The sequence below is a fragment of the Nycticebus coucang genome, chromosome 1, assembly GCF_027406575.1.
Source record: "Nycticebus coucang isolate mNycCou1 chromosome 1, mNycCou1.pri, whole genome shotgun sequence".
Lineage (NCBI taxonomy): Eukaryota > Metazoa > Chordata > Mammalia > Primates > Lorisidae > Nycticebus > Nycticebus coucang.
In genome coordinates this window covers 101,690,108-101,714,890 of record NC_069780.1, presented here as the reverse complement: position 1 = coordinate 101,714,890, position 24,783 = coordinate 101,690,108, and the positions used below count along the sequence as shown (strand labels likewise).

The following is a 24,783-nucleotide window of genomic DNA, read 5'->3' as shown; positions in this document are numbered from 1 at the left end:
ATTTGCTGTGGGTTTATTTTTGTAGGTGCACTTTATCAAGTTGAGGTGGTACCATACGCTTCCTTTTGTGTGTGTGTGTGTGTGTGTTTAAAAATTATGACTAGTTGAATTTCATCAAATGCTTTTTCTGTATCAGGTAATATGATCATATGATTTTTTTTTAGTTTATTAATATGGTGAATTACAATGTTTAATCTTAGAATATTGAATAACTTTGAATCCCTAAAATAAACCCCACAGCCATTATTTTTATATACTTCTGAATTATTTTTGATAATATTCTCTTAAGGACTTTTGAATCTATATTTATGGGCAATATTGATTTTAATGTTTTTTGGTAGTCATTATGTAGTTTTGATGTTAGCGTATCAATGATTTTAGCTTCATGAAATGAATAGGGATGAGTTCTCTTCTGTTTTCTGTAAAAGTACGGTGGGTGTCAATTCTCTCAATGTTTGATAGAATTATCTAGTGAAAACACTTGGGCCCAGAGATTTATTTCTTTCATTTTCCTTAGTACTAATTATATCACAATTATGTAACTGGCTTTTAACTGAGATTGTGACAATTTTCCTACTACAACCATTTTTATTGTCAAATATTTCTATTAATAGATTTCCTCTTTATATGGTAATGTCTGACATATACATTTTAAAATGTAGCGCCAAAACGTGGCCATCCTTGAGAAATTGTTACTTGCCCTCTTGCTGGATTGGAAGTACGGGGTCCAGGTCATTACTAATTTTATCCAGCTGTCAGGAGACTCAGGGCCATATTTAATCCTCAATTACAGAAATATGCTTGTCCTTATAGTGAACAAACTGACATCTTATTTCGTTCCTTCCAAGTCATTTTAAAACTTACATGCCAATTTTATTAATGTATTTTATCATATATCATGGCTGGGCTCACATCTTTTGGAGGAAAAAAGGAGAGAAATAGTAAATAAAACAGGCTACTAAATGTGAATGCAGGGATGCATCACTTCAGATCCCCTTCAAAAAGAATTTGCTACCAAGCTGTACCTCTACAGCAATGCAGTTATAGTGACGGGCCCAGGGCCATGAGACCCACCGTGCCTATCACATACACCATCACCAAGAAGCTGCCAGTCTGACAAGCAATGAGAATGGCGATGCAGGCCAGCTCAGAGGTGATTCCAGAAGACAAGACACGATCCTCTAGGAAATAATAAGCATATTAAAACAGAGACTTTGATACAGTATCATGTGCCCAGTGTGAGGAATATGTGGATTAGAGAACCAAGAGGGTCAACAGGGGTGGCCCAACTTGCTACCAATGATCCATGAGATGATTTTGGATCTCCACACCAATAATTTTAAACTCTTTGGGGACAAAGAGCCTGGTTCACAAAGAAGACACTTTTCCCCTGAAGAACACAACAATGCTCCCATTGAACAGCTTTTGCCTGAAGTCTTATACCAGGTGATGATTCCAACAAAACTTCTGTCCGCTTAACTCTAAGTGTTCACTTCCCAGAGTCTGTCCTGCAGACTTACCCTATCTATATTTTGGGTCTGTCTAAATCAGTGAGTCTTCTAACTCCAAATCTTTTAAAACTTTTATTTATATGATATTAAACACAAATTTTTCCCTGACCCAAATCCAATATCCTATAAACATCAGAGGAGCAATTCTTGCATATTTGTCCAAATGTCTTCCATAACACATACATGGAGTAATATGATTTGGGAAAAAAAGACAAATGAGTCTAATAGTTTATATTACAGTAGGAGAAAGATCACCATAGTGATAGCAAATAGAGCTGCATGTAATAGGCAGTTGATAAAAATGTGTAGAGTGAAAACAAATGTTGACAATACCATTTTTGATTACTTTCCCTATAAACATTAAAGATTCAATTTTGAATCAGAAATAAGTAACTACTATCTCAAAAAAGTGTAGCAAAAAGATGTCACAAAACCACAGATATGGCACCATCAAGTGTGCTTTAACATTTAATTCAGAACAATTGCGCTTACCTTATTGAAACAAAACAAGCATCTTTAAGATTTCTTTTCCTGGAATAAGAAAAAAGGGGGATTTGTCAAAACAAGATGAATATTATACCAAGGTTAATAATAATATGTGTGACATGTGTGCAAAATTTACAGGGTTTGTGAAATTATTAAGTGCTATTTGCTCTAATTATTGTCTTTTTTCATTCATATTCCTGAATTTCTCTCAAGTGATTTGTTTACATAGGAATGTCAAATTCAAATGTGTTTATAACAAATTTATTTTAATCAAATATTATAAAGTTAAAAACTTTGACACATATACTCCATTATCTGACTTCAAAAAACCTGATTTTGAAAAATAATGCTTGTATGTCTCTAAAGAAATAATTTGGAAAACCTCTATTATTTTGGTCTCACAATTTTTTAATATATTACTTTTAAAGGTTGACTTCTTTTGATTATGCTTTACGACAGCCTTTATTTCTCTGCAGAATTTACAGCTTCTTATACACTGCTCACTCTAAGCTGAACTTTTGGTAATGCTGGCTCACACTCATTTGAAATATTGGTGGTTGGGATCCTTGTTTGTCAAAATATTGTTTTAAAATATGACAGTCATTATATCATCCCAATTTCTTAAATCTGTAGGTGGCTTTGATTTAGAGACTAGATTATTTGTTTGACCAGTGATTTGTGAGCAAACTGAGTTCAAGTTCATATACACAGAAAGCCATAAGGTACTAAATAATTGCCAGACTTTTTCATTTTATATAGGTACTTGCAATTAGATGAAGAGGATTTCCTATACTTTACGATGGACTCACAAATGTCAGAATAAGAATAAAATTTATTAAATATAACCCATTTACTTATATACTAAATTTAATAAGGCAATTTATTTATATATTTTTCTTCCTTATATTATTATGAAGAACTACTATAAAGATCCTAAAATGCATTCTAAACTCTATACTGCTATTATCTTTACCTATTGGTTTTGTCTGTTTGTTTGTTCGTTTGAGACACAGTTTCACTCTTTCATCGTGGGTAGAGTGCAGTGGCATCACAGCACACAGCAACCTCAAACTCCTAGGCTCAAGAGATCCTTGATCCTCTTGCCTCAGCCTCCCGAGTAGCTGGGACTACAGGCATCCACCACCATGCCTGGCTAGTTTTTCAACTTTTTTAGTAAAAACAGGGGTCTCACTCTTGCTCAGACTGGTCTCAAATTCCTGAGCTGAAGCAATCCTCCCACCTTGGCCTCCCAGAGAGCTAGGATTACAGGAGTGAGCCACTGCACCGGGCCAGTACTATCTTTAGAGACACTGTTTGAACACAGAGCTTTATAGACAGTTAAAGATCTTCTAGGATGTCATAAATTTAACATATGTCCTTGATTTAAAAAATTATACAATTTAGCTTCAAAAATAATATTCCCTTAATAAACAACGTAAAGTATCATATTATGTCGGTAGTTTGAGGTCCATGTGTCAATCGATGCTTTCAATATGCACACCGTCACACATACTTTGGTGATGAAATTCTTATTAAATTGCTATTCTTTTCTAAGCAATAGGAAAGAGTTTATTGACAGGGGAAAGAATGATAAGCATGATAAGCAAAAATAGGGTGAGCAGAGAGAGGGAAGAGAACCTCTTATTGCGGTGGGGGTGGGTGGGAATCCGAATGGAAGCCCCCATGCTGTTATCTCTTGTTTTGTAGAACCTGGGTTGAAATACCAATGTACTCTATTTGTAAATATGTCATTGGAGAAATTTTTAATACTGCCTCTTAGAGAATTGAATTAAATATTCCAACACCACAAGCTATGGTGGCTTTTTCATTCCTGAGACAAGAAGTACAGATCATCTGAAGAACACTCATTTTTTTATCCTTGACTAAAGAATATGATTTATATGGTCTGCTAATGGGTTACAAATCAGGCCATCATGTTGCACATAGCTGAAAATGGTTTAACCTGCCTCCAACACACTGATTTCTTGTAAAGTTCAGTTCACATAACCTATGACCTGGTTAAATCTCATCAGCAGCCCATTATCTCCTACGTGAGCAAGGCTCTTAAACTGTTAGTAAACAGTGACTTCTCCACCTTTATGCCTGACATATTTCACTGTGGTGCCATGGAAATCAGTTTATTTGTGTTTAATGCATGGGGTCTGATGGCACTTCCAACATAGCAGTGCCTAGCAGTTTATCAAATGAAGTCGTGTCAATAATGCCCATCTGTGGCTAATGCTTCCACAACTGTCAATGGCCTGAGCCTTGAAAATCTCTTTCATTCTGCTATAAGGCAGCATTTTTAGTTTTTTTATTTTTCTTTTAAAATAAAAATCTGTAGCTCTTGAATGAAGCTGCCTATCAAATGAAAATGTTATTTTCTCAAGTACTCTAGTCATTCTCAATATGAAATATTCATCTAGATGATAAAGAAGTGAGTTTTAATTCTTAATATTAAAAAAATTTCATTGGACATCTGGTTTTTTAGCAAGCTCTAAAATAAAACATTTCAATATCTATCATTTGCCATCTTTGTGTTTCTGCTGAGTGTGAAATTTAGTTGGATTACATTGGACATTTTTATCAATCAATTTTTTTCTTCTAAAAGAAAAAGAGTGAAGGGCCATATAAGAAAAGTAAAAAGGAAAGGAAAGGCTTACTTGGTGTTATATTTATGTGCTGTTGCTTATTATTGGTTAAATCTGGCTTTGAGTTGGAGCAATAAAACCACGAAGATAGTTCAGGACAACAACAAACACTGGCTTCGATTTTAGACTGATAATTCTGCAACTTGAAAGGAAAAATGGACAATAAAAGAGTGATTTCAGTAGGTTATACAATCTGTCTCCTGCAATAGGAGAACGGAAGCCATTTATGACCTGACTGGACTATGGCCCTTTAATAGAGGAGACTGTCATTTTTGCTTCCAGTCTGCAGATATAGCACATCAGGTTTGACAATTAAGTTCCCAAACTCATCCTAGAAAAAGTGCTACCGACCTTATTGCTCAATATGACTGTGGTCATCTTTGAAGTTCTCTCCTTGGGAAGCTGCGCACCTACGCCAACACCTACTCCACCCTTCAAAGCATTTTTCTCCTCTTTCTTTCTACTATTTTTCTTTTTTTTTTAGACAGTCTCATTCTGTCCCCTGGGTAGAGGGCTGTGGCATTGTAGCTCACAGCAACCTCAAACATTTGGGCTCAAGTGATCTTCCTGCCTCAGTCTCGCAAGGAGGTGGGACTACAGGTACCTGCCACAATGCCCACTAGTTCTTCTATTTTTAGTAGAGATGGGGGTCTCACTCTTGCTCAGGTTTGGTCTCAAATTCCTGACCTCAAGAAATCTACCCACCTCATCCTCCCAAAGTGCTTGGATTACAGGCATTGAGCCACCACATCCAGCCTCAAAGCAATTTTCCTAGATGAGTTTGTGAACTTAATTGTCAGATCACATATGACAACAGCTTTGATGGCCATTCCTGAAAAAGAGTTCCGAAATTGCTTTGAGGGGTGGAGTTGGCCCTGGCCTTTTTGCACAGCTTCCCAGGGGAGGACTTTGAAGATGACCGTAGGGATAGTCAGGAATGAGACCCGTGGCACTTTTTTCTAGGATGAGTTCACAAACTTAATTGTCTGACTTCATAGATGTGCTTACCACACAGAAGACCCACAATAAATGTGTGCAGCACCAATGCTTAAGTCCTTATAAAACTCTGCATCTCTGCTTTATTACATTCATCTTCATTCTAATCGTAGTTAACGATATGATTCTTCAGTAAATACCTGTCTCGCATTAGACAATGAGCTCCACAGGGGTAGGAGACGCATCACTTATCACCTCACAGGGTGTCCTGCAAAACGCACAGTGACTTGCTCAGAATGAGGACTTTACAAATCATAATAAATGAATAAATTATACTTAAAAGATCTTTTTATAAAATTATCTATGCATTTTCTTATATCCAAGCAAGAAGTTTAGCAATCCAAAATCATTTTATAAGATTTTCTAATAACGTAGGGAAAGATGTGAGACCCATTTTACCCCTGTGTTCAGAGGCATCAGCATCTCATCACCATCCCACGGAGGAGGAGAAGAGTTCTGAGAGCTGATGGGAAACCGAAATGCTGATTTTATCATTTGCTGAAAGGAGAAAGGTAATATTTAAAGACTCTTAAAATTCTATATGATTACGAATTCAGAAGCACGTGGTAGAAGAAGGAATATAAAATATAAACTTCATAGACTTATGATAGGGATTTTCCAGCAAGCATCAAGTAGGTATTTTAACAAATTCTTCTCTCAACTGTTGTATTGTTCGGAAAAAAAGACAGAGAGAAGAAGAAGAGGAGGAGGAGGGAAAAGAACACACCTGGCTGGCATGTATTTGTGCAGAATTCAATTAATGGATATCTTTAGAAAGTAAAAATTCATCCTAATGACCTATTGTATCCCCAGAGGGACTGTAGGCACTGAAAAGTCTCTGACTCAAGCGAGGTTGGGGAAAGCTGGCAGGAAGCCATAAGCAATTAAACTACATAGCCCATAGATGCTCAATAGATGCAGAGGCAGTGAAACGAAATATTTTGGCTAAAATGCTTAATGACTGATTTTAATGGACAAGGAGATCCTCCTATTTTTTTAGATATGGGTTCTTGCTATGTTGCCCAGGCTGACCTCAAATGCCTGGCCTCAAGTGATCCTCCTGTCCTGTCCTCCCAAAGTGCCCAGATCACAGGCATGAGCCACCGCACTCAGCCTGAAAATGCTTTAAATAATTTTGATGCTTACAAAAGGCTGCAAATACCAATCTCAATGCCATCCTCTATCAAAGATTAAAATATTAAACTGAGGGAAAAATCTTTTATTTCTCCTTTATTTTTCTATATTCAATTTAAAGTAGTACATCTCAGGAATTTCTCCCTATTCCTTCAAGAAGAAAAATGAGTTGTTTTGTAATTACATGTGCAGGGTTTTTTTCTTTCTCTCAAAAGAAACTAGAAATGATATATTTACTAATAAACTCCAGCGCATGTTACTTCCCAATGTATCTGTCTCTGGTAATACAGATGATGAGTTTCTTTCACCTTCCAGCCCCAAAATATTGTACTTGCAGCTTTGAGACTTTAAGAATATATTCTGCTGTGCTTACTTGAATTTCCTGCAACTAATCAAATGAAAGACTCATATCTTTCTTTGCAACATTAACACCATTATTTCGCATAAACTCAAAACAAATTCACTCAATAATAAATTGTTCATTTAATTATTTACTTTTTCAATGAATTTGTATTGAGCAAATACATAGTATTATGAACCAGTCACTCAGAGTGAAGACAAAAATAAGAGAATCAAAAAAGTGCCCCTAAGTTGTAGTAAACTAATCTTTTGGTTAGAAGTGGTGTAGAATGTGGGCAGTAAGGAACTTGAAGGCTTGTAATTGAGGATGTTAGGGGTGGCCACTGTGAAGAGAGTGCAAGTGGATAATAATGAGACTGGACACCGAGGCTAAGGCCTCTAGGACGGGTTTCTCAGTAGGCAAGTGGTTGCAGACATCTGGAAATCACAAATATTAATCTATGACGTAGGGAGCGCTATTTAAGAAATCTGTGCAAGATAGTGCTTGAAGAAAATGAGATCAAGTAATGCTACTAAAATACCAAATAAGATGAAGACTTTAACATAATCCACTGGGTTGAGTGATTTGTGGTAATAACTTTTGCTAATAACTACTGACCCAATGATGCAGCAAGCGTAGGGCCTGTGAAGCAATCTAAGAGGGAGGTAGAGCTACAACAAAGAAATATTTTGGTAAAGTTGCCAAAATCATCAACTGAGATGATTATCAACTGAGGCTAATTATATACAAAGAGGAAAAATACAGATGTGTAAACAAGCAATGAAAACCTAGAACACAACATGAGTGAAACCCCCCAAATATAGCTAGGGGGAAAAAGAAGGGAGAATTTTCTGCAGCAGCTTTATAGAGTAGATGTGTCTTGGAGGGTCAATGGGGTGAAAGCAGTTTACACGTTTCACTAAGGAGAAATACAGACTGGACGTACAGCTAAGCAATCCTGTCCCTTTGTCTCGTTGCCACTGTTAGGGGTCGGTACTGGTTGGTCTCTGGCCCTGGCTTATCTAGTTTCTGGATGCTGACCGCTATGCTGTTACCTCACTCAGGAACAATTGCTCTTAGATGCCTAAGGGCTATTTGCTTTAGCAGAAGGGAGAGAGAGATAGTCTTTGAGGGAGTAAAGCAGTCTTAGAAGTTAGAAGACCAGAACTTAGCAATCTTCAGCAGAGAGACAGTGCTGGCATTCTACAAGCAGGAGAAGGGGCAGAGTCGGAGTAAACAGGTCCAATATAGCATGGGCTCACTCCCGACTGCCCGTTCCTCCAGCCTAATGTAGAGCTGATCTCGTGCCTCTCAACCCCACAGGTGTAGAAACTGCCAATTCACCAATGCTCTGGTCTCGCGAGCTCTCATGCTTGTTAGGAGAGCTAAATCCCTCTCCATGCCCTTTCCACCAAGGTGTTCCATTATTGAGCTATACAAGTGTTTCTTATCCTCCTAGCCATAGGCTATATGGGCTGCTGCACCTTTGAGTATGTATTCTTAACAAATTCTTCATATAATTGTCTGCTGCCTAATCGAGAGTATAACAGACTCATTATGTCCTCAGGCCCCGGAGCCTGCTTGCCTCAACTATTTAATACCTGTGTGAATGTGAAAAAGATACTTGGCGTGAGATGCTCTTTCATTATATGAAGAAAACAGGGATAATTGTAGTGTGTTCTTTTTAAGCTTTTTGAGCTGAGTTCAAGCTCAGTGTTTAGCACATCCGAAATACTAATGAAAGAATTCAGTGTTGTAAACTCTCCATCAAATCAATAAGAGGGTTTGTTGTCATTTGCTTGATCACTACTATTTTCTCAGGAACTTTTCTGGGTATCTGTGGCGACATCTAAATAACTGAATTTTCTGAAAATTCTTTGCTTTTTCTTTTTGAGGCAGGGTCTTGCTCTGTTGCCCTGACTGGAATGTACTGATGTCATCATAGCTCACTGCAGCCTCAAACTCCTGGGATCACATGATTCTCCCACCTCAGCCTCCTGAGTAGCTGGGGCTACAGGTGTGTGCCACCATACCTGGCTAATTATTCTTATTTTTTAGACATGAGGACTTGCTACATTGCCCAAGCTGATCTCAAGTGCCTGGCCTCCAATGATCCTCCCCTCCTATCCTCCCAAAACACCCAGATTACAGGCATGAGCCACTGCACTCAGCCTTCAAATTCTTTAAATAATTTTGATGCTTATGAAAGTGTCAAAACTGTAAATACCTATGTCAGTTAGTTATTCTGGTTACATCTGTGCCTAGTTGGTTAGCCTAAAATAGGCCCTCCACTTTGCCTTATGCTTTGAGGAGTGATGGTCAAGGAGATCCTGTTTATTTGTCAGTTATAATATGCACACACAGGCATATACTAGCTATAATTCAGACTTCATCTCCCATGATTCTAAGAACAAACCTACTAATTAAAGTGAGACTTAATAATTTCATGAGTAAGTGGCTATACGCAAATTCCAAGTTGTTGTAACTTTCATTTCAACATGCCGCCTCCTTTGACAGTTGGTTCAGTTTTATGTAAATGGGTGGGAGAGTGATAATAAAATACATTCGGGGATAAGAGACAACTCACTTTGAAAGATCTGTCAGAGGCGGACCAAGCCTTCTTAATGAGGTGCCAATCTTTCTAAAGGACTCTCACACACTAGCAGGTAAAGGTGTTTTCCTCCATCATATTCCTTTTATGAAATTATGACATTTATTATGGAGAAACGATGCTCTCCGGAGTCTGCTGTCAAGGGTTTCCTTCCGTTATTCAATTTGGATCTGCCACATTACAAGCAAGTTATCCAAACAGCTCTTTGTTTGGAAGTTATTATTGCCTCCAGATACAGGAGGATCTTAAGATGTTGGCAGAACAATTCAGATGGAAGAAATTTACAAAATGTAGGACTTCTTTCTTAAAGTATTCTGAAATGTTATCATGAAGTCATGCAATCAAAAGCTACCTTGCTTTAAACTCTGAAATAAATGCTATCTTTGGAGGTCCCTATAATATTTCACCTTAGAAAAACCCCTCTTAAATATTCTGTAATTAAACAAATAAAATAAAATAGTCTGTATCTAAACAAATATAATTACTTTTATATGCACAGATTACCCTCATTGTCCTCACTATTTCCTGGTATCCTAATAAACCTAATTGTTTTATGTTTTATTTTATTTTTTTGCAGTTTTTGGCTGGGGCTGGGTTTGAACTTGCCACCTCTAGTATACAGGCCAGCACCCTACTCCTTGAGCTACAGGCGCTGCCCATAAACCTAGTCGTTTTAAAGTGGTAAGTATAAGTAGGCTTTAATGCAAAATATTAAATTAGAATAATATGTGTTTTACAAAACTTATAAAATGATGCCTCAAGGTGCCAAGATTAGCAATATTCAATGAACTTTGCCTTGAAAAATAGTTATGTTTAGCAAATACAATTTTTTCTTTTACTTAGCCAATATTCACTTAATAGTTACTAAAGGCCAGGCTCCATATTTTGATATTTATCCAAATATTGCTTTGCATTTGTGTTTCTGTGGGTCATGGCTTTAAGGCTCACAACGTTTTACTCTTCTCACAGAAAGCAATAATGCAATAATAACTTAGAGTTTTAAAATATTTAAATAGAGGCAATGTTGTCATGAATATATAATCCAATATTAACTAGAAATCATGTGGTAAATTAAGAAATAGATGAATAAATTTCATATTTTTATAATGCTCAAGAAAAGCAAACTTAACCGAAATATAAAATGTTTTTCTGGAAAATTATAATTCACTTGACACAGGGAGCTAAGTACATATTTTATCAAATACTCTGGATAAATGTTTCCCACAATTTGAATATGTTCTACTCAAATATGTTTAAAAAAAATGGTACATGGCATCATAATCCAGACACAAAAGAAAAGTTAATTACACAATAAAAAAGTTCCTTCTTTTTATTTTTCTGTTTATGAATCAATCAACTTCTTAGAATTGTTCCAGGTGGTGAGAATGTATTTTAAAGAAAAATGAGACTTTTTTTTTTGGAGACAGACTCTCACTTTGTCTCCTGGGTAGAATACCATGGCAGCATCATAGCTCACAGCAACCTCAAACCTCAAACCTGTGGGCTCAAGCTATTCTCCTGCTGCAGCCTCTCGAGTAGCTGTGACCGGCACCCACCATGATGAGGCCTAGTTTTTCATAGAGACAGGGTCTCGCTCTTGCTCAGGCTGGTCTCGAACTCCTGAGCTCAAGGGATCCTCCTGCCTCAGCCTCCCAAAGTTCTGGGATTATAGGCATAAGCCACCACACCCACCCCAAATGAGAAATTTTAGATTAATATTTTGGGAGAGAGCAAAAAATTAATAAGAAAACAATAAATACTCTAGTAAGGGACATGAACACAGAGAATGACGGCCTGAGGCTAAAAGCATTCTGTGGGCATTGGCACCTGAAATTAAATGTGGTAACTTTGCTTCCACAATTAACTTTTATCTATAGCACAATATATTGTTTGTATATTTATGGTAGTAATTCATAGTTTTCTTTGAAAAATTTACTATTAAAATGCATATTTATGACAGGGTGGGCAAGATGTCAGTCTAAAAGCAGGCTGCACAATGGTGTCCTCTCAAGGACAATTAAAAATGGGGAATAGATGGTATATACACCCTTGGATCTATCTTCTGAGTAAGAGCCTTGGGGATCTGTGGAGAGAAGGCAGGAGTGAAGTGAAGAAGACAGAGATGACATGAGTGACTGGGCAGAACCAGAAGCAATTAGGGAAGGTGCCCACATGTGAGAAAGCGATGTAAGAGAGAGCTTGGGGCTCCACACTTGCCCTGAGGATGCTGCAGTTGGAACACTGGGAGGGCCCTCCTACTCCGGCATGTCTCAGGACTGCTACAGACGCCTGACCAGAGGCCGTGCCGCTGCCTAGCTCCAGAGACAAGAACGCTGGCTTGTGAGTCCTGGGCCTGGCGCCATTGTATCAGCCCAGTCCCGGAATGCTACTTTCCCCCCAAAGGTGAGATCTGCAACTGTTCCCTCACCTTCACCCTTGCCAAACAGGGAGGAAGCATGGAATCCTGGTGGTCCCATGCACCCTGTGGACACGTGGCCCTGGGCAGAACAGGAGACTGTGGGCCCCATGTATGGTGCTGTGGCCTGGGTGACCTCACTCAGCTGGACTTCCCACAGGGCACAGGTGGAGTGTGCACTGTGCTCTTGGTACCCACCTGCCCCTGCTGGGGCAGCAGGATCCCTGCCAACACCACTGTCTGCAAGGCCCTGGGCAAAACCAAATCCAGTGCAGCCACAGCCTTCAGATCTGGGTAGACTTCATGCCACAAACTGACACCATCCCACACAGGTATCTTGTGCACCACTCACTGCTCATGGCCTGCCCCACCTATGCCCCTACGCCACAGCTGCCCCAGCATCATGCAAGAGCACCATGCCTCAGGGAGAGCATGTCTCCTTGAGGAGCTTTCTGAATCCTATGTCCCTTTCAGAATAAGTGCTGTAAGGCCACAGCTCCCCATGGTATGTCTAAAATTTTGTTTTCATTGTATAACAGCTCAGATTCTCCCACTGCCCGATCCTGTTTTGTTCACTTCTTCACAGGTTTTGATTCTGAGAATATGCACTTATAAATACTCTGCATGCAAATCTTTATCTCAAAACCTATATCCTAAGGGATCTGTCCTGTGACATTACATTAACAAGTACAAGGAGAAATATCATATAGTAGCCTCAACAGAGTCTCCAAGTGCAGTTGAAACAGATGCAACACATATTCATTGATAGAGTCTCCTAGGAAACAAGAAATAGAGGAGAGTGTCTAAAGATTAAGTGTGTGTAGAGAAAACTCAGAGAAAAATAACATAAGAAGTGATTCCTTAAAAAGCTTTACCTCTGATATCTAGATAGAGTTGCCCACTAATGCAACTTCTATTCAACACTGTACTAAAGCAGAGTTTGGCAAACTTTTTAAATAAAAGTCCAAAGAGCAAACATTTGGCTCTGCCTGCCATAGTCTTTGCCACAACCACTCAACTTGGCCATTACAGTTGAGAAACAATACACAAATGAATGAGCATTTTTATGTCTTAGTAAAACTTTATTTACAAAAAGTGGACCATATTTGACCTGTAGGTCATAGTTTGTCAACCCCTGTTCTGAAGAATATGATAAATATAATAAAACAAGATAACAAGTTAAAATGAAGGAAAGAAAGAAAAGAGAAGGAATATAGAAAGGAGGGAAGGAGTGATGGAAGTCAGGGACAGAGGAAGAAGGGAGTCATAATTTGGAAATTAATAATTATATAATTAGAAATCCTAAAGAATCTACCTGTCACATATTATAATTAATAAGCATAACCATTTAAATGTCAAAATATAAAAATAAATTGCTTTTCTGTTTCCAGTACTCACAGAACAACATAGACTCTCCCACTGTTAATACATAACTCCGAACAGAAAACTGTGGAATTAGGCAGAGACCTCACAGGCTCTTCAAAGGCCAGGATGAAGCCCACGGGAGCCCACCTGCACTCCTAAGAAGAAAGGAATCTGAAGGTGCCCAGTCAGAGGAATGTCTACGTGACTATCCCTGCACAGGGAAATAAGCAGTGCAGGCGGCTGAGACCATCAACTAGTAGCTCAGGCTAGAGAAGCTGAGATGTCTTTCTGAGGAAATGAGACTTGCTCTCCCCTCCTCTCTCTTCTCATTGCACTGTTATCTGGCCTCTTCAGATGTTCCACCACCCTACGTCCCTGTTACCCTTTACCCAACCTTCCTGGGGGCTGTACTCTGCCTCTCTAATTCTTAGCCTTGACTACTGACTACTGTGCATTCCTGCACGGATACTCTGTTATGTACCCAATAAAAAGACTCCGGGAAGCAGGACAGGTGCTGCATTGTTCTCATGCTGCCACCAGGCACATGGAATAGGGTATGCCCATCCAGGCTTCCTGTTTTATGCACTAAGTTTGGTGTAAGTTTAATTCTTTCCTCAGCTCTGTCTCAGGTTGGGGTCAACAAGACACCCAACAGAAAATAGTTACTGCCAACCACAACAAAACTACAATGTTAAAAAGCAAGTTAAAGCAGGCTGAAGTTAGATACCTGGGAGAAGGAGAAGACACAGAATGATTTTTTCACATTCCTAGTTTTTTGCAGTCAGTACTAGTGGGGACAACTAATATCTATCTACAATCTCACTGTTTCTCTGTCTTTAACAAGCAGAAGTTACATGGCTGGGTGCAGTGGCTCACGCCTGCAATTCTAGTGCTCTGGGAGGCCAAGGCAGGTGGATTGCTTGGATTCAGATGTTCAAAGCCTAAGCAAGAGAGAAACCTGTCTCTAAAAAATAAAAATAAAAAAACTAGCTGAGTATGGTGATGGGCGCCTCTAGTCTCAGCTACTTGGGAGGCTGATGCAAGAGGATTGCTGGATCCCAGAAGTTTGAGTTTGCTGTGAGCTATGACACCACAGATATTTACCCTTTACCTTTTTGAGATCTGTCTCAAAAAAAAAAAAAAAAAAAAGAATCAGAAGTTACAGTTATAGATTACCAGAGCAGCTAGGAAGAAATAAGGCATTCCAGAATGGAGCATGCCACACAAAAGGAATTAAAAATTCTGCCCAAATATCTGGCTGACCCCTGCCAGGCTGCAATCCACATGGCTAAACATACATAAATTGAAAAGAGATTTCAGGCCCGGCACAGCAGCTCATGCCTGTAATCCTAATACTCAAGGAGGCCGAAGCTGGTGGATCACTCGAGCTCAGGCATTTGAGTCCTGCCCAAGACAAAAACAAGATTTCATCTCTACTAGGAAACTAATGGGAAATAGTGGTGTAGTCCCAGCTACTGGGGAGGCTGAGGCAGGAGGATCACCTGGGGCCAGGGGTTGAGGTTGCTGTGACCTATGATACCACAGTACTCTACAACAGAGTGAGTTTCTGTCTCAGTAAACAAAAAAAAAAAAAAGAAAGAAAGAAAGAAAAGAAGAAGGAAATTTCAGCTACTGCCCATCAGAGAGGAGGATAATACTTATAGTTTGAATTAAATAAAACTTCTGAAAAACAAACAAAACTTCAACGTGCTCCAAATAAATAAGCACACTAGTGTGCCCTGTAAAATACATTATTTACAATACCTCAGTGATCAAAGTCAAAATCATAGAAACAGGAAGAACACACAGGCCTCTACTAAGAGTAAAGACAAATCAATGTCAGCTAACACCAAAGTTGCCCAGATATGGGGTAAGTGTTATTAAACAGTAATTTTAACTATAATCAAGAATGAAAAATTGCACATGTTCATAAAAAAATGAAAAAACATAAAATTTCAGGAACACCATACCAAACAATAGAAAATCTGTAATTGAATAGTCAGAGAGTGACCTTAAAAATTAAGAAATAGAAATTATATAAAATGAAGAAAGGGAAGAAGAAAGGAAAGGAAGAAAATTAATGAGGCTTGTGCAAACCATGAGATGATATTCAAGATTACAAAAATGTGTAATGAGAGGCTCAGAAACCAACCACATGTACAATAGCATGAACTATGCTACAATTGTTGAAACTTTCAGCTGAAATTTACTAAATTCTTACAGGACACAATGGTAATATTCTAAGCAGGTTTTTGCTCACTTTATCTTTTATTCACAAAAATTAATTTCTGATATTTAGAAATGACTTTTCACATTCTGTCACTATTTTAACTATTTGAACTTTGGAATGTACAAATAAATGATTCAAGCTTATGCAGGGAAGAATAGGAAAGCCAGAATTCAAGCATGGGCAGATTGAGTTATTTCTTCACTAAGTAATCCATATATCTTTTTCTGATCTCAATATTAAAGTTATATGATGTTTTCCAAACACTTAGGGATAATGGAAAGTTAATAAACTTTGCAATTTTAGTTTTCATATCATTAGTTTTGAAGATCTACTTTACACAAGCTATCCTTAAGCTGTTAAAATATTTTGTTTAAATATTACTTGGGATTATAAATCTCTTGTTACACTGCTATTTGTACATAAAATGAGAAGAAGTAAAGCCTTATTAAAGTGAGAACAGAGATATTACATGAGAATGACTAACTCTGGATAGGATATTAGATAATATATGTCAGTCAGAGAGCCTGGTCAAAAGTGAGCATCAGTTACTGCATATGATCAGTTACTTGCAAATATTTATAAAAATAACATGTGAATCTTACTGATGAATGGCTCAGGTTAAATATATTTTTCATTACTATTTGACCTTATCAGTTATATCAGGGACAGTTAGCCTGGGCCAATTTTTCAGTAAACGTTGCATTTTACATTACAAAAATAGAAGATGGAGAAAAAAGAACTCTGTGCTTTTATACTACATCAGAACCAATTTTGACAGGAAACAGGGTTATCTGAACAACTGAATATTTATGGGGAAATTATCTCTTGGTATAGAGAGATTTAAACTATTAATCAATAAATCATTCAGATACTGAGAAATCTAAGGAAGGTTATGTAAATAAAAATACATATGTATATATAAATCATTATTTTTAAGAAACCTATTTCAGTAGAAAAAATAGTAGAAATGAAATATTTTGTTTGAGGCTCAGATGCTGGTAATGCCAGGGTACAGCTAAGTAAGAAATGAGAAGGATTTGTCTCTACGTGACGTTTGGAGATTGTCACTGGAGAGACAGCACACTAAGCCTTGGGCCATGGTGTTGAGAAGAAAGAATTCTATTTACAGTGTGTGCACTATCATCTAGAGTGAACCTACTTTCCAAGCTAGGAATAAACAATAATATTTTTTAGTACCATACTTAACACCTTGCAATGCCTGGTATGTGTTCCTTCAATGGACAGTCTTTTCTTTTCACATTTACATGTAGAAATCTAGTAAACATTCATTCTTTGGCAGCTGTGTAATGGTTTAAACTCTGAGTTGTCAGCAAAAGAAGAAAAAAATTGAGAAAAAGCCTCACTCTGATTGCCAGCCAAATAAACATACCTTTAGAAGAGGAGGTTGTTACCCTACCTCATACCTCTTGAAACAATACAGAAGAGGTTGTCTGGACATAATTGCTAGCAATGGAACCATTCTCCCTATACAATCCCAACTTTAACTACAGTTACTGAGAAAAGATACAGGCCTGTCAATCTATTTCATAGTCAGAGGCAACAGTGATTTTTTTGCCAAAACTCTGAGTCTCAGGGGCGAGACCTAAAAACAAGTGATACTGCAAATGTCCCAGAATACTAAATAAATTAATAGAAAATTTGTAGAGTAGGACATTGACTCACACAACTCCAAGGCTCATGCTTCTCTAATTGTCAGGAAAAATTGCTCCTGATCACACATCTTGAAACACAGTGTCGTAGAAGTAGAGATCGGTAAGGAGTGATAGCAAAATAAACAAACAAATAAATAAAACTGAAGTAAATAATAAGAAAGAAAGTGAGGAGGAAAGAAAAGAAAACCAAAGGGCCACAGAGCGGCTGGTTAAAATGCATGTTCAAGTTTAGAATAAGGGTAAACATTAAAAAGAGGCAGCCAGCCAACTATTTGCCATTACTGGGCTTGAATAAACATCTAGCATTTGGGGGGATGGGGGGGTGGGAGGGCTTGGGAACATCACCATTTAAATATCCAAGGGGTATATTTAATTAGATGAGGACTATTTCAAATAATAAAATGTATGAGTTCCACTACATGAAAACAAAGTGCTAATGGCCAGGCACAGTGGCTCACACCTGTCATCCTAGCATTCTGGCACGCTGAGGCAGGTGGATTGCTTGAGCCTGGGATTTTGAGACCAGCCTGAGCAAAAGTGAGACCCCTGTCACTACTAAAAATATATATACCATGGAATACTATTTAGCCATAAAAATATAGTGATTTTACATCTTTTTATTAACCTTGATGGAGTTGAAACACCTTCTTCTTAGCAAGGTATCACAAGAATGGAAAAGCAAATATCCAATATACTCAGTACTGACATGAAGCCAATAGATGATCCATTGTATGTCCATACAGGAGGAGAACTCAATTCAATTCAAGTGGAGGGGAAGGGGAATGAGGGTGGGTGAAGAGGGGAGGAGAGGAGGGATTTGTGAGCTCCCACTTAATGGGCACAATGTAAGGGTACATGGCACACCTTTTTAGTATGGGACACAACTACAAGAGGGACTCTACCTAACAAATGCAAATATTATAGCCTAGTTGTTTGTACCCTCACATTACCCTGAAAAAAAATTTTTTTTAATTAAAAAAAAAAAAAAGAAAAGAAAGAAAGAAAACTAGCCTTGTGTGGTGGCATATGTCTGTAGTCCCAGTTACTTGGGAGGCTGAAATAAGAAAATCACTCAAACCCAGGAGTTGGAAGTTGCTGTGAGCTAGAATGACCACCAGGGCACTCTACTCGGGACAACAGAGTGATATTCAGTCTCAAAAAAAAAAAAAAAGAAATGACAAAATTCGTCCTCTTAGATTAAATAGATTTGTAAAAGAGCATCCACGGATGGGAAGCAAAAATAGTACAATTAAATAAATATCTAAAGACACACACAGAGAGGCACCTGTGGCTCAGTGGGCAGGGCGCCTGCCCCATATACCAAGGGTGATGGGTTCAAACTCAGCCCCAGACAAACTGCAACCAAAAAATAGCCGGGCGTTGTGGTGGACGCCTGTAGTCCCAGCTACTCAGGAGGCTGAGGCAAGAGAATCGCTTAAGCCCAGGAGTTGGAGGTTGCTGTGAGCTGTGACGCAATGGCACTCTACCCAGGGCCACAAAGTGAGACTCTGTCTCTAAAAAACAAACAAACAAACAAAAAAAAAAAAAAAAACAAAAGAAAGACACACACAGATGGATGTACAGTCTCACACAGTTTGCCACTGCCTTAGGGAATATCACACCTATTAAACGGTGGCCTATAGAATAAGTGAAGCCAACCATTCCTTCAGTTCATCAGGAGCCACTATGGTTGAACTGCAACAGAAGAAAAAAATAAAATGGAGCTTCTCAGAGGTTACCTAAACCTATTCAAATCCTGGCTGACATTTAAATATCAAGATCACACAATTATATTATGATTGCAAAAAGTGAATACATTCCAATTTATATGGTTCTGTAAGTACTTGATTTATTAAGAAAAAAAAGGCAGAATACCTTCAGCTATTTGAAAGTAATGATCTCTGTAGTAATCTAGTTACTATAGACTTTGCCCAACATTAGCAAATGTTTTCAGCAGGGAAAACCACTTACAGGTTAATGAATTAGATTTCTCAAATTTGTCCATGGCTATTATGTGAGTAAACGGTATTAGTTGCAATTCTTTTTGTCGCAAACTATAGAAAACAGGCTTAAGAAAAAGAGAATATTTTGGCTTGAGTAGCTGGAAAGTCCAGAGGATATCCTTAATTTCAGACATGGATGGGTCCAGAAGCTCAAACAATGTCAGAATCAGATTTCTCTCCATCTTTCTGTTCTTTCATCTTCATTTGCTTCTTTTACACGAGCTCTCTCCTCGCTTCGTGGAGGCATTGGCAGTTACTAGCTAACAGGCTTTCTTCTCTGGGTTTAGCAAAACTAGTTGAATAATCTCTGATTGTGTAATCTTTCCCAAATCAATCATGTGTCTGCTTGTCATGTGTCTGAGCAAGCCTGAATTACACGGCCATGAACATGGGCATGGCCGAGAGTGATGCAGAAAAATCATGGTCTTGTTTTCAGATGTTGGTGGAAAAACTTCACAAGCCCTTTCTGCCCAATACTTCGCGTCGTTAGAGTTACAAGTTACAGTTCATTTGGCAAGAAGACTTTCTTTAGCAAGTTAAAACAATGATTGACTGTAAAAAAAGAAGAATAGAACATTTCTCTTATATTTTACTCATTTTTTTTTTTCAGAGTAACAGAGAGATTTTATTTAGGAAGAACAAAGAGAAAGTTTAGAGCTTTTTCGAGAGAGTTGGAAGTGTGGCCCTCTCCTGAGGGAGGAAGGGTGAGAGGGATAAGGAGGCAAAGGCCCGGGGGGCACCAAATACTCCCGCAGATTGAATTGACTGCGAGTCTGTCATTGGCCTCTGCACCTCCAGGAAGCGTTGCTTTTCTCCTATTGGTTATTAATGGGTTCTTTCTATTGGTCATTGGTTACCTAGGTTACTTCACGTAGTCTTCCGGGCCCGTCAGACTTTCTGGTTCAACAGGCCAGGTTGAAAATATATATTTTCAAGAGTAAAAGTCTTATTTGAATTTACCAGCTCATATAACATTCACATGTGCTGAAATCACTATAAATTAAAAAAAGCATCTCACCTATTCTGGTGAATATTCACCAGTCATAAGAAGGCATTTAAAAAGTAAGAATTGCTGGGTACATTATACAACGATTTGCAATGGGTTTGGGTTTATTTTTGATCTTTTCAATTATGATAATAGTTGATAGCTGGCTAATTATATTTATGAAAACATGTGGTTGAATATCTAACCATCAGATGAACATGAATAAACAAGATTTACCTGCCTCAGGTAATGGTCTAATTTTATTTACCTCCCAAAAAAAGTGACTTATGCCAAAAAAAAAGGTAAGCAATATTGTCTTTAGGTTTGTTAGTATTAAAATTATTCCATGGTGAATGGGGAAATAGTTAAGGAAAAAAGCATAAACTAGTGAAGCTATTTTTGCCTATTAACTACTTGGTGAAATGGTTTATTAGTGTCAACCAAACCACAAGAGCACAGTTCTCCCTTACACAGTATTTACTTTTATTATTCATGTTTTTCTTATAACTACTTAGCACTGACATCCCAGTTATTGTTAATGGATTTATGATCCTTATGTGTATTTAATAAAGCAATAAAAATACTTCACAGGGAAAATAATTTGCACACCCCTGTAAATGACAACATGCTATTCTTTAAGCAAAAAACTTACCTTTTTGTATGTTTGTTACATTTGATTAAGAACTAAAATGCCACTTTAATGAAGAAAATTGTCTGTCTAAAATATGTCAGTTCTGACATTTCTGTTTTCAAAGTTCAGTAAAGTTGTTTGCCTATGAAATACTGAAATAATAATAAATCTTTCTTAGCATTCCATTTCTCAGCATGAAAACTCTTAGCTGGTTGTCTGCAAAACACCAGTGAATGAAGCAGAAGAGAAATGCAAGCCTTGAAATTCCATTACCTCCTTATGGAAACCAGTGAATCACAATTCAGTATTTTTCAGATCTAGGAACCCAAGGTTGTTGGATTTTTTTTTTTCTAGTGGTGGCATGACTTAATGCAACTCAAACAAGATAGACCAGCTCACAGAAAGAAATGTAATGAGTTATGTACTGGCTGCCATGGAGAAATTAGAAATGTAGTTATTTTAAAAGGTAAAAACAAAAAAACCTCTTAATTTACTGGTTCCGAGGAAAGTATAGGAGAATAAAACATATACACATTTTTTGTAAAAATAACAATGTCCTTTGCAGAGATGTGATGTTCTAATTTTATGAGAGTGAGTAATTGAAAATTTAAATTTTCCAGTGACAATGAATGACGAGATTTTATATTGTAGCTATGGAACAGGTAATCAAAAGACAAGGTGGCCACCATATACATATATATATAATAATAATTTTACAACAATACTAAGTGTCTGCACACATAATTTTTTCATTTTCTTTTCTTTTTTCATATTTTAGAAATAAGGTCTTATTTGGTCACCTAGGTTGGAGAGCAGTGGAATCATAGTTCACTGCAACCTCCAACTCCTGGACTCAAGTGATCCTCTTGCCTCTTTTTTCTTTTTTTTTTTCCATTTTCAAAGCTAGAACGATGTTAAGCTTTACTGACAGTACTTCTGACATCAAATGCTTGGTGACACCAACATTGCTTTTCCAATTCTCTCACAACACCTGGGAGTTCTAGGATTCAACTCAATTTTGACATTATCTACCTGGAATTAGCAACAGATCCCCCCGCACCCTGCCAGGTTATGGGCAACGATTGTAAATAATCGCAGCAACATGGCTAGATCTAAAAACTGCTGTTTGAAAATGTAAGAAATGATTGATATGCACAACTTACGCAATGCGTGCAAATTAAATGAATATGCAAAAGATACAAGAGATAAAAGTGTAGATATCAAATACAACAGAGCAGTTGCATAATGAGCAGAGGAAGAAATAAGATTGGACAATGGAGATAAAAGGAAATTAATTTATCAGTCAATCCAAGGAACCGCCTCAAAGGAACCAGTATCAACAATGCACCATGATTATGTGTATTAATGCTATCCTGTGTACCTGACGTCTAAAACCAGGCAAATAAGTACAGTTTTGAAATTAAATATGCTGATATTTCAAAGGGTAGAAAGGAAATTTTTAAAATTTATTTTGAAAGCAAAGCCAAAGTTAAATAACAAATTAAGAGGTAGGAGAAATGTGTGTAACACTTATAAAAGAGTCTATGCTGTGATGTTTAAAGAGCTTTTGCAGATCAATAAAAATGACAGGGTACAGTCAAATAATTCACTATCAAAAATGCAATTGCTGGCCAGGCTTGGTGGCTTATGCCTGTAATTGTAGCATTCTGGGAGGCCATGGAAGGAGGATCCCTTGAGCTCAAGAGTCTGAGACCAGCCTGAACAAGAGTGAGACCCGCATCTCTAGAAACCAAATATTGTGGCAGGTGCCTGTAATCCTAGCTACTCAGGAGGCTGAGGCCGGAGGATCACTTAAGCCCAAGAGTTTGAAGTTGCTGTGAGCTGTGACATCACAGCACTCTACCCAGGGCAGTAGGGTGAGTCTCTGTCTCAAAAAAAATTAATAATTTTTTTAAAAAGCAAATGCTCACTAGCACAGGTAAACTTATTTAATACCATTAATAATCACAAAAATGAAATCTGTATCTGATATTGTTTAGATATTGAAAATTGATTCCCAGAGTTGAATGTGGGGCCTGGTGGGAGGTGTTTGGTCAGGAGAGTGGACTCCTCAAGAATGGCTTGGCACCTTTCCTAGATAGTGAATGAGTTCTTGCTTTCTGAGTTCACGGGAGAGCTGGTTGTTTAGAGGAACCTGGCACCACCCTCCTCCCCTCTCTTGCTTCTGCTCTCAAACATGACGTGCCTGCCCCTTTGCCTCTCACCTCGTTTGGAAGCGCCCTGAAGGCCCATCAGAAACAGATGCTGGCACCATGGGAGCCAAGTAAACCTCTTTTCTTCCTAAATTATCCAGCCCCAGGTGTTTTCTTTATAACAACACAAATGGAGTAATATACAGAAAATCGGCACCAGGCGTGGGACATTGTTAAAAAAAAAAGTGGAAGTGGCTTAGGTGTCGGGCAAAAAGGAGGAGAGGCAGGAGGCCCTGGGAGGCTCAGAAGACAGGAAGATGAGAAAATCCTGGACTTGTTACGTGGCTAGGAACAAAATGTGGATAGATATATGGACAGTGAAGGCCATCTGACCACATCTCAGATGGAGCTGAGGCGTTAGCTGGGAACTGGGGCAAAGGTCACCCTTGTTATACCTTAGCAAAGAACTTAGCTACATTGGTGGGCTGTCCTTAAAAATCAGGGCCTAGGGTATCTGGCTGAAGAAGTTTCTAAGCAGGGAAGCATTCAACAGCTTCCTAGAGCAAGTTATCTTCCCTTCCGTTTCCACCTTGTCTCTGTGACCGTCGGGGATCCCCACCCTGGACGCCTCTTTCTTACTCTCATATGAAACTCCCTTTGGCACATGAATCCTTTTTTGTGCTGTGCGCTGTTTCCCATTCCAGTGATTTTTTGTTTTTTTTTTAATCCTTTGCAGCCTCCATGTGAACGTGTCGTCCTGCCCTTCTGTCTGCCCACGTTCCCGTTTGCTTCCCATCTCTCTCATTTCTTGAGCTTTGTCTGATGTAAGGGTTGGCTCAAGTGCCGCCCTCACCTGGAAAGGTACGCTTTGGGTGGGTGTCAAGCATTTGCTACAGGAAAGACATTAACATCACGCTGCCCTGTCATAGAAAATGTACGCAATCCAAATTCCTCGAAATCAATTCGTGATTTAGATTTGGGAGTAACTGATGATGTGCTCTCTTTATATTTTTTAAGAAAATAGACTAATAATAAACCCCCCAAATGCTAAGCCCAACCCCAATACCAGCCCCCATCTTTCCAGGAAATGGGATCTGAAAAGAACCAAAATCCTAAATAACTTCTATAGAAAATAAAATAGTGAATATTATAATAAATTGCAATATTTACCTAACTAGTGCATTTTTTAAAATTCTATCATAGTATAATTCACATTTTTGATCCAATGTATTTATGGGTACCATATACAGAAGGTGCTCCAAAAATGTACACACATTTTAAGAAAGAAAAAAAATATTCACATCACATTTGATTCTGCAATTATAAGAGATACAAAATTCAATACACAAGATAGCAAACGTTAGTGGTATATACTGAGTATTACAATTTTAATACAATTTTTTCCTTTCTTAAAATGTATGTACATTTTGGGGGCACCCTCTGTATTGATGACCAGTCAGAAGGTATTAAACTACTTCCTCCAGAATCAAATTTAAGTAAAGGTGAAAAAGTTTTGAATGTGTGCACTTTTAAAAGGTTTTTGGCTTGCATGTGCATATAAAAACAGCAGAATTATTCATTTTCATGTTTTATATAAA

At 38.0% G+C, this 24,783-nt stretch overlaps 1 protein-coding gene across 1 annotated transcript in view; it reads right to left on the bottom strand.

Annotated features, from left to right (window-relative positions):
* Nucleotides 1–1,041: 1,041 nt before the first annotated feature.
* LOC128590837 (uncharacterized) overlaps nt 1,042–24,783 on the bottom strand; it is a 52,792-nt gene continuing 29,050 nt past the window's right edge. Inside the window, 3 exon segments of the mRNA XM_053598288.1 lie at nt 1,042–1,181; nt 4,661–4,790; nt 6,044–6,142. Of these exon segments, the coding sequence (XP_053454263.1) occupies nt 1,042–1,181; nt 4,661–4,790; nt 6,044–6,142 (369 nt within the window).